We start from the raw sequence: 10939 nt of genomic DNA on the forward strand, positions 1-10939 counted from the left end.
AAATAGAAATTAAAGACAATACCATAGAAATATGTATTAGAAATCAATGAATGAATACAATGACAGACCAAAGGGCTTAAGAAATGAGAAATTAGGTCCTGAATGTTTCAAAAGTAGTAGATAATGAGAAATTAGGTCCTGAATGTTTCAAAAGTAGTAGATAATGAGAAATTAGGTCCTGAATGTTTCAAAAGTTGTAGATAATGAGAAAATAGGTCCAGAATGTTTCAAAAGTAGTAGATAATGAGAAATTAGGTCCTGAATGTTTCAAAAGTTGTAGATAATGAGAAAATAGGTCCAGCCTGTTTAAAAAGTAGTAGATAATGAGAAATTAGGTCCAGAATGTTTCAAAAAGTTACTTGCTTTTATTATTTTCTATGCATTCAAAATCACAAATACCTTTGGAAGTTAGAGTAAGAAGGGAAGTGTCTATGCTACAGTTTCCCTGATTAAAGCCATCCCAAACTAATTTCTGTTACTGTATATCACAAGCAACATAAAAGAAAACACTTCAATATACTGTACTATATACTCCTTTCAAATGTTTAACAATAACACTAGAATAGCCTTGTCTCGAGGGACTACCCTTCAAGCTAATGTCCCTCCCTCCCGCACTCTGTTTTTTTTAGCTTACTTTATTATTTCATGTCTATTGCTTCTGATGTTGTTATGTAGACCAGACTGTTGTCTCTTTCTAATTATATGTGACATTTGATTGTCCATTTTTTATATTCTTCTACGTAATCCTTACTAATATGCACTGACTCCCTATTCGCCAGTATTTCATCAACTATCTGCTTGCACCTGTTGTGCCTGTTACGCAACATAAGCTGTCTTCATAATTTGTTTGTACAGCACTGATGAAGGCATGAGGTCAAAACGTAAAATCTGTTTTTGTTTTCTAGCACCTTTTCTTATTCTTTTGAGCATTGATTAAATTAAGTGCATTATTTTTGCATAAATTTTCATGGTTTTGAGCGCAAGTACCTTTTGAACTCTACATACAGTGCCAGTCAAATGTTTGGACACACCCACTCATTCAATGGTTTTTCTTCATCTTTACTGTTTTCTACATTGTAGAATAATAGTGAAGACATCAAAACTATGAAATAACTTATCTGGAATAATGTAGTAACAAACAAATTGTTAAACTAATCAGAATATATAGATTCTTCATAGTAGCTACACTTTGCCTTGATGACAGCGTTGCACACTCTTGGCATCCTCTCAACCAGCTTCACCTGGAATGCTTTTCCAACAGTCTTGAAGGAATTCCAACATATGCTTAGAACGTGTTGGTTGCTTTTCCTTCACTCTGCGGTCCAACTCATCCCAAAACATCTCAAATGGGTTAAGGTCGAGTGATTGTGGAAGCCAGGTCATCTGATGCAGCACCCCATCACTCTCCTTCTTGGTCAAATAGCCCTTACACAGCCTGGAGGTGTGTTGGGTCATTGTCCTGTTGAAAATCAAATGATCCCACTAAGCACAAACCAGATGGGATGGCATATTACTGCAGAATACTGTGGAAGCCATGCTGGTTAAGTGTGCCTTGAATTCTAAATAAATCAGACTGTGTCACCAGCAAAGTACCATCACACCTCCTCCTCCAACCTTCACGGTGGGAACAACACGTGCGGAGATCATCCGTTCACCTACTTTGCGTCTCACAAAGACACGGCGGTTGGAACCAAAAATCAAACATTTTGACTCATCAGACCAAAGGGCAGATTTCCACTGCTCTAGTGTTTCTTGTTCAAAGCAAGTCTCTTCTTCTTATTGGTGTACTTTTATAATGGTGTCTTTGCAGCAATTTGACCATGAAGGCCTGATTCATAAAAGCATAATAAAGTTCAGAAGGAAACCATTTTGTTACCTTTCACCATTTAACGTCTTCCCAATATCATACATTTAGGTTACTGTATGTCACAAGCAACATAAAACAAAAAACTGCAATGCAATACACTGTACTATAAGCTCAGTAAAAAATTCTAAATGATAATAAAAGCTTAATTAAAACTTTTAAAGAGCGAAATCAAATATTTTCAATGATTGGCAATATTAAATCCTCATCATGTAATCTCACAGCCTAGTTGGTCTCCATAGCACCTCTCAGGACATTAACACCCTCATCTGAGTCCCACCATGATCCACCTGAGACTGCATGCTTACTCAACATCAGAGAGAGAGAATTAAGCAGAATATATTAAACAAAATACCTTCACTAAAGGTACAATGGTGCATTACTGACCTTCTTTATGGTGAAAGGTTTCCTTCTTGTAGAAACAGTATGATCCCAGACAGACTGTCAGAAGAATGAAGACTTCAGCGAGTTGGAAATAAACAAACACACTGACTCCTGGTTCTAGGGAACAGAACGGAGACAGAATGACACTTAAATGAAGTATTCAGCTAATTCTGACAAGCTATGTGTTAGAAAAATTGTCAAAAATCAGATGTATTGAAGTTTCCATGTGCTCTACATTAAAGAAAATATCAAAGGGATGTAAAAGGGACTAATTTCGTAGAACAACCCTAAAGGTCATGGTGACAATGACGATGAAGTCAATCATCATCATTAATATCAATATAATCATGTATTATTTTGCATGATGTGTCTGCTAAACTAAACAAAGTGACACAGAGAGTACAGGGTTGACAATGTGAGAGTAGAGTAGCTTACCTGGACAAGGTGAGATTCTATTGCTGATAGAATCACTGCTGATGTAGTTTCTGATGGTACAGGTGAGATTTCCTGACAGGCCTTTCTTCAGAGTGATTGTTTTTGTCTCGTTATCAGAAGAGGCCTTAGTGTCTCTCAGCGTCTGTCCATCCAGAGTCCAGCTGTACTGGGGACCATCCCCCTCAGTGGAGCAGGACACCCTCATCTCTCCATGAGACAGACACTCAGAGGACAGCTGAGGACTGGACACTGGAGCTGTGGGGGAAGAAGGATATGTAACACATTACAACACAACACCAACAGCCATTCTTCTTTAAAGCCACAGAAACTACTGTAGTCAACAGGAGCAGCAGATTCATGACACACATTGACTGTATTTCAAATAACCAACATATGATTTAATGTTGATGGATGTGGTTATGACTCTATGCACCAACTACAGTAGACTGTGAAAATAAAACTCCATGGTTACACATAAAATGCATTTCTCATTATTTGTATTATTAGGTAGTCACATATTTGTAGTTTAGCCAGAGCAATAGCTTGTCAAAGTTATCATTTGTAATAATTATTTGGCAAGTTAGTAATTTACCTTTGATGAACAGTTGTAGTCCTCTGCTCCCTTGTGCTACCCCTGCTGAATTAAATGTTTCTTGCAGGTATTCACCAGAATCTGTACTTCGTGTGTTATTTAACCTAAATGTCCCATTGTTTATAAAGAAGCGTGCTCTGTCTATAATGGGGGTGTCTCTTATTACCCATTTGTCCCTCTTCGTTTTGAGTATCTCTGTTTTAGCACCAGTTGAGCCTTTATAAAATGAGAGTTCATCATATCTCGTGGCATCAGTCACCAGCTGGAGTTCCCCCAGTTCCCCCCAGAGCTCCATAACACTGAGATCCATTCTGTCTAGCATCACAGGAAGACTCCAAGCCTGAAGATCGAGAAGAAAAATAGACACTAGTGACTATCACTGTTCTAACCCATGTCAAGTCATGTATCATTTTACAGATGATGATACAAGCGGCTAACAGTACAACCAAACCAACAGCATCAACGTGATAGGGATCATTAAGTCAGTGATCATTATCATGGAACAATGAGTAAAGAGACAACTGTCTTCTACAGTGTTCTGAATATTGTCTATCACCATCCGTCATTTCTGCTACATGTATAGAAGACTACTGATATTATATTCTGCATAAAAGAAGAGGGAAACCAACACATATAAAGATGTTTCTTACCATGAGACACTCCTGCTGAGATCACCAACGGTCCTAAAACAGCCTCCATGTCTCTTTACAACGCAGGGTCTCAGTTTATCAAATTAACTTTGGCACTTCAACAAAGTCCTCTATTTTCTATTCAGAGCTGCATTTCCATAATCTGGCAATGTTTTACGGCACAAACAAAAATCAATGCAAGGATAGTATGAGAGATAGCTGTTCCTGCCACTCAGAAGAATTCACCCATTGTGTGACAAGCAAAAGAAGAGGTGTAATTTTTACCCTATTCATCGGTTCTGACATAGGAAAGAGGAAGAGCCTCATCGAAGTCTCACTTCTTCATTATATTAACAGCCAGTGGTGACCCGTAATTCAGAGCAGGTGGGACACCTGTTTTGAGTTCACCTGTTTATCTAGCTTTTTTTGTTGTTGCCTGTTTTGCATGTTATTTTAGTACGTGGGTTTCTGGATTTTTGTTTTAGATTCCGTCTCTCACAGTTGAAGTGTACCTATGATAAAAATTACAGACCTCTACATGCTTTGTAAGTAGGAAAACCTGCAAAATCGGCAGTGTATCAAATACTTGTTCTCCCCACTGTATATAACAGGAAATCCGGGGCAAAAAAAGGCAAAAAGGCGCCGTTAGTGAGGCAGGCAAACACTATCATACACGGGAGAAGTAAATCACTGGGAAAAGCAGCACTCTGAAAGACGTGTGTCACAAAACAAACAATACCTCATAGTGATGGGGTGCAAGAACTGAACAACATAGTGTGTGTATCAAAATTCAGGTGATTGGGATTTGGAGAGTGAGCTGCGTTCAGGGGATCTACGTGTTTGAGAGTGTGAGTTGGAAGCAAACGTTACAAAAACATATTCAATCAATAACAGAAGGACACACTACGGCAAGTATATACAGTTTAGTTGTTCATTTACATTTTATGAAAATATGTACAGAAATATGGGAACGTTAGATACTAATAGTTACAGTAACAAAAAGAAGCAACAGAGCTTTAATACTATGTCTAAATATCAACCCTTCACAAGAATCTCTCTCATTGGTCAAGCTGTATTCCAGCATACACAGTCTCCTCCCGCCCCTCAGGACTGTCTCTCTCTGTGGTTGGTCTGGAACCCTTCAATACTACAACCTGTCCATACCCCACATCCTCTGGAACCTCCCTGTGTTTCTCCATCTTCTTTAGAATATTGATGTCAGCATATTCCAGTTCTGGACTCTCATCAGCATCTGTGGGGACATGTGACATGAGTGTTTGGGGGGAAAAGGGGTAGGATACTGCACAGATCGTTTGTTGACATTTAACATTTGGGGGTATGTTTTTTTGTTGAATTTTACCCTGTTTTCTCCCCAATTTCGTGGTATCCAATTGTTTTTAGTAGCTACTATCTTGTCTCATCGCTACAACTCCCGTACGGGCTCGGGAGAAACGAAGGTTGAAAGTCATGCGTCCTCCAATACACAACCCAACCAAGCCGCACTGCTTCTTAACACAGCACCTGGCAACCTTGGTTAGCGCGCACTGCGCCCGGACGATGCTAGGCCAATTGTGCGTCGACCCACGGGTCTCCTGGTCACGGCCGGTTACGACAGAGCCTGGGCGCGAACCCAGAGTCTCTGGTGCAGCGCCCATAACCACTGCACCACCCGGGAGGCCTCATTTGGGGGTATGTTAAACATCTCCAATCCAATATTAAATCTAGAATCGGCTTCCTATTTCGCAACAAAGCATCCTTCACACATGCTGCCAAACATACCCTCGTAAAACTGACCATCCTACCGATCCTCGACTTCGGCGATGTCATTTACAAAATAGCCTCCAACAGTCTACTCAAAAAATTGGATGCAGTCTATCACAGTGCCATCCGTTTTGTCACCAAAGCCCCATATAATACCCACCACTGCGACCAGGTCGCTCTCGTTGGCTGGCCCTCGCTTCATACTCGTCGCCAAACCCACTGGCTCCAGGTCATCTACAAGTCTCTGCTAGGTAAAGCCCCACCTTATCTCAGCTCACTGGTCACCATAGCAGCACCCACCCGTAGCATGCGTTCCAGCAGGTATATCTCACTGGTCACCCCCAGAGCCAATTCTTCCTTTGGCCGTCTCTCCTCCCAGTTCTCTGCTGCCAATGACTGGAACGAACTGCAAAAATCACTAAAGCTGGAGACTCTTACCTCCCTCACTAGCTTTAAGCACCAGCTGTCAGAGCAGCTCACAGATCACTGCACCTGTACATAGCCCATCTGTAAATAGCCCATCCTACTACCTCATCCCCATGCTGTATTTATTTATCTTGCTCCTTTGAACCTCAGTATCTCTACTTGCACATTAATCTTCTGCACATTCTACCATTCCAGTGTTTAATTGCTATATTGTAATTACTTCGCCACCATGGCCTATTTATTGCCTTACCTCATTTGCACATGCTGTATATAGATTTTTTCTACTGTATTATTGATTGTATGTTTGTTTATTCCATGTGTAACTCTGTGTTGTTGTATGTGTCGAACTGCTTTGCTTTATCTTGGCCAGGTCGCAGTTGCAAATGAGCACTTGTTCTCAACTAGCCTACCTGGTTAAATAAAGGTGAAATAAAAAGAAATAAAAACATCAGAGATTGTAATGTCCTCTGTTTCACGGAATCACAGCTCTCTCAGGATATGTTGTCGGAATCGGTTCAGCCACCGGGCTTCTCCGTGCATCACGCCGACAGAGATCATGATTAACGACTCATGGTGTAATCATAACAACATACAGGAACTCAAGTCCATCTGCTCACCCAACCTAGAATTCCTCACAATCAAATGCCGGCCATATTACCTTCCAAGAGAGTCCGTTATCGTCACAGCTGTTTACATTCCCCCCCAAACAGACGCCAAGGTGGCCTTCAAGGAACTTCACTGGACTCTATGTAAACTGGAAACCATATATCCAGAGGCTGAATTGATTGTAGTTAGGGATTTTAGCAAAGCACATTTGAGAACAAGGCTACCTACATTTCATCAGCATATTGATTGCACTACGCACGGGGTAAAACACTCGACCACTACTACTCTAACTTGAGCAATGTATACAAAGCCCTCCCCTCCCTCCCTTCAGCAAATCCGACCACAATGACCATCTTGCTCCTACCGTCCTATAGACAGAAACAAACAGGATTTACCAGTGACTAGAACCATTCAATGCTGGTCTGACCAATCAGAATCCACGCATCAAGATTGTTTTGATCACGCGGACTGGGATATGTTCCGGTCAGCCTCAGAGAATAACATCGACCTGTACGCTGTCTCGGTGAGTGAATTTATAAGGAAGTGCGTTGGAGATGTTGTACCCACTGTGCCTATTAAAACCTACCCTAACCAGAAACCGTGGCTGGAGGGCGGCATTCGCGCAAAACGGAAAGTGCGAACCACTGCATTTAACCATGGAAAGATGTCTGGGAATATGGCTGAATATAAACAGTGTAGTTATTCCCTCCGCAAGGCAATCAAACAAGAGAAATGCTGGTACAGGTACGAAGTGGAGTCGCAATTCAACGGCTCAGACTTGAGACGTATTTGGCAGGGTCTACAGGAAATCAAGGACTACAAAAAGAAAACCAGCCACGTCACGGACATCGACGTCACGCTTCCAGACAAACTAAACACCTTCTTTGCCTGCTTTGAGGATAATACAGTGCCACCCTCACAAGGCTGCTGGCCCAGATGGCATCCCTAGCCACGACCTCAGAGCATGCACAGACCAGCTGGCTGGTGTGTTTACGGACATATTCAATCGCTCCCTATCCCAGTCTGCTGTCCCCACATGCTTCAAGATGGGCACCATGGTTCCTGTACTCAATAAGGCAAAGATAACTGAATTAAATACTACCACCCCGTAGCGCTCACTTCTGTCATCATGAAGTGCTTTGAGAGACTAGTCACGGATCATATCATCTCCACCTTACGGCCACCCTAGACCCACTTCAGTTTGTGTACCTCCCTAACAGGTCCACAGATGATGCAGTTGCCATAACACTGCACACTGCCCTATCCCATCTGGACAAGAGGAATACCTATGTAAGAATGCTGTTCAGTGACTACAGCTCAGCATTCAACACCATAGAACCCTCCAAGCTCATCAAGCTGGAGGCACTGGGCCTCAAACCCGCCCTGTGCAATTGGGTCCTGGACTTTGACAGGCCGACCCCAGGTGGTGAAGGTAGGAAACATATCCACCTCACTGACCCTCAACACTGGGGCTCCACAAGGGTGTGTGCTCAGCCCCCATCCTGTACTCCCTGTTCACCCACGACTGCATGGCCATGCACGCCTCCAACGCAATCATCAAGTTTACAGACAACACAACAGTAGTGGGCTTGATTACCAACAACAACAAGACAGCTTACAGAGAGGTGAGGGAGTGTGGTGTCAGGAAAACAACCTCTCACTCAATGTCAACAAAACAAAGGAGATGATCATTTACTTCAGGAAACAGCAGAGGGAGCAGCCCCCTGTCCACATCCAAGGGAGAGCAGTGGAGAAAGTGGAAAGTTTTAAGTTCCTCTGCGTACACATCAACGACAAACTTAAATGGTCCACCCACACAGACAGTGTGTTCTGTCTCCTAGAGATGAACGTACTTTGGTGCGAAAAGTGCAAATCAATCCCAGAACAACAGCAAAGGACCTTGTGAAGATGCTGGAGGAAACAGGTACAAAAGTATCTAAATCCACAGTAAAACGAGTCCTATATAGACATAACCTGAAAGGCCGCTCAGCAAGGAAGAAGCCACTGCTCCAAAACCTCCATAAAAAAAAAGCCAGACTACGGTTTGTAACTGCACATGGGGACAAAGATCGTACTTTTTGGAGAAATGTCCTCTGGTCTGATGAAACAAAAATAGAACTGTTTGGCCATAATGACCATTATTATGTTTGGAGGAAAAAGGGGGATGCTTGCAAGCCGAAAAACACCGTCCCAACCGTGAATCACAGGGGTGGCAGCATCATGTTGCTTTGCTGCAGGAGGGACCGGTGCACTTCACAAAATAGATAGCTTCATAAGGAGGAAAATTATGTGGATATATTGAAGCAACATCTCAAGACATCAGTCAGGAAGTTAAAGCTTGGTCGCAAATGGGTGTTCCAAATGGACAATGACCCCAAGCATACTTCCAAAGTTGTGGCAAAATGGCTTAAGGACAACAAAGTCAAGGTATTGGAGTGGCCATCACAATGCCCTGACCTCAATCCTATAGAAAATTTGTGGGCAGAACTGACAAAGTGTGTGCGAGCAAGGAGGCATACAAACCTGACTCAGTTATACCAGCTCCGTCAGGAGGATTGGGCCAAAATTCACCCAATTTATTGTGGGAGGCTGCCCGAAACGTTTGACCCAAGTTAAACAATTTAATTAAAGGCATAGCTACAAAATACTAATTGAGTGTATGTAAGCTTCTGACCCACTGGGAATGTGATGAAATAAATAAAAGCTGAAATAAATCATCCTCTCTACTATAATTCTGACATTTCACATTCTTAAAATAAAGTGGTGATCCTAACTGACCTAAAACTGGGATTTCTTACTAGGATTAAATGTCAGGAATTGTGAAAAACTGAGTTCAAATGTATTTGGCTAAGGTGTATGTAAACTTCCGACTTCTACTGTATATACTTACACTAATCTTGGCCAGGTCGCAATTGTAAATGAGAACTTGTTCTCAACTTGCCTAACTGGTTATATAAAGGTGAAATAAAAATGTAAAAAAATAAATACTGTATTTTATACCATCTATTGCACCTTGCCTATGCCGCTCGGCCATTGCTCATCCATATATTTATATGTACATATTCTCATACACTCCTTTTAAATTTGTGTGTATTAGGTAGTTGTTGGGGAATTGTTTGCTTACTTGTTCGATATTACTGCACTGTCCGAACCAGAAGCACAAGCATTTCGCTATACTCGCATTAACATCTGCTAACCATGTGTATGTGACCAATAAGATTTGATTTGACAGTGTTAGAATAAATAACAAAACAAGGCATTGATTTATACTGCTTTAAATGGCATTTTAAAGATTTGATGCATTTCCATCAAATCAAAATAGATTTTTTATTCAAAACAAAGGTTGTAAAAGTATGCTAGACATCTATAGAATAAATCATATCTAGTTTGATGATTCTGTGACAAATGGTGAATTAGCTATTGATTTATACAGCTTTAAATTGCATTTTAAAGATTTGATGCATTTCCATCAAATCAAAATAGATGTTTTATTCAAAACAAAGGTTGTAAACGTATGCTAGACATTTATAGAATACACCATATCTATTTTTATGTTTCTGTGACAATCAATTAATTAGTTATTGATTTTTACAGTTTTAAATGGCTTTTGGCGAATGTCTGTTGAATGTCTGAATGTGTGAATATAAAACCAACTTTACCGAGCTTGTCACAACACCCATACTCTAGCCAGCTACTATAGCTGGCTAATGTGGGCTCGTCAGCTAGCTTGCTAAATAGCGATTTTCGTATTTTTTTATCCGTTATTTTACCAGGTAAATTGACTGAGAACACGTTCTCATTTGCAGCAACGACCTGGGGAATAGTTACAGGGGAGAGAAGGGGGATGAATGAGCCAATTGTAAACTGGGGATTATTAGGCGACCGTGATGGTTTGAGGGTCAGATTGGGAATTTAGCCAGGACACCGGGATTAACACCCATACTTTTACGATAAATTAACTTTATGACAGAAAAATGTGCATAACCATTTGTCTTTACATTAACTAGCATAATTCTCTCACCTGTACATTTGTTTTGCATGATTCGTTATGACGTTAAAATGATTTACATTTGCTTCCATCGTAGTATTCTTGTCAGCCATTTTTGCGGAAGAAAGTCACCAGCGTTGGGTCCCATCTCGTCAAATTCATCATGGGAAACACTCGATATGACTTTGCACAATGTTGGAAAAAATGTACAATACCCAGTCAGTGCATCCGCAGTGGCAGCACTACAATTCCCA

At 41.1% G+C, this 10939-nt stretch overlaps 1 protein-coding gene and 1 long non-coding RNA gene across 2 annotated transcripts; both read right to left on the reverse strand.

Moving 5' to 3' along the window:
- Positions 1-363: 363 nt before the first annotated feature.
- On the reverse strand, positions 364-4144 carry LOC135545746 (uncharacterized). The gene is made up of 5 exons (XM_064973578.1): positions 3926-4144; positions 3276-3615; positions 2684-2938; positions 2252-2365; positions 364-1459 (listed from the first exon to the last, which is right to left on the reverse strand). Exons 1-5 carry the CDS (start codon positions 3926-3928, stop codon positions 1452-1454), a joined length of 720 nt encoding a protein of 239 aa, XP_064829650.1. The 5' UTR covers positions 3929-4144; the 3' UTR covers positions 364-1451.
- A 668-nt stretch (positions 4145-4812) lies between these two features.
- Positions 4813-10904, reverse strand: LOC135545748 (uncharacterized). Its single transcript, XR_010456507.1, has 2 exons — positions 10719-10904; positions 4813-5156 (listed from the first exon to the last, which is right to left on the reverse strand). It is a non-coding gene; the product is annotated as an uncharacterized LOC135545748 (long non-coding RNA).
- Positions 10905-10939: the final 35 nt, after the last annotated feature.

Source organism: Oncorhynchus masou, chromosome 9 (assembly GCF_036934945.1).
Source record: "Oncorhynchus masou masou isolate Uvic2021 chromosome 9, UVic_Omas_1.1, whole genome shotgun sequence".
NCBI classification, from domain to species: domain Eukaryota; kingdom Metazoa; phylum Chordata; class Actinopteri; order Salmoniformes; family Salmonidae; genus Oncorhynchus; species Oncorhynchus masou.

What these genes read in the sequence shown, in the direction of transcription:
- LOC135545746 (XM_064973578.1), bottom strand. An exon ending in ACTACAACTGTTCATCAAAG is followed by an intron (nt 2,939 to 3,275) that starts GTAAATTACTAA and finishes CTTCCCCCACAG; the next exon opens with CTCCAGTGTCCAGTCCTCAG. An exon ending in TAGAATCTCACCTTGTCCAG is followed by an intron (nt 2,366 to 2,683) that starts GTAAGCTACTCT and finishes TCTGTTCCCTAG; the next exon opens with AACCAGGAGTCAGTGTGTTT.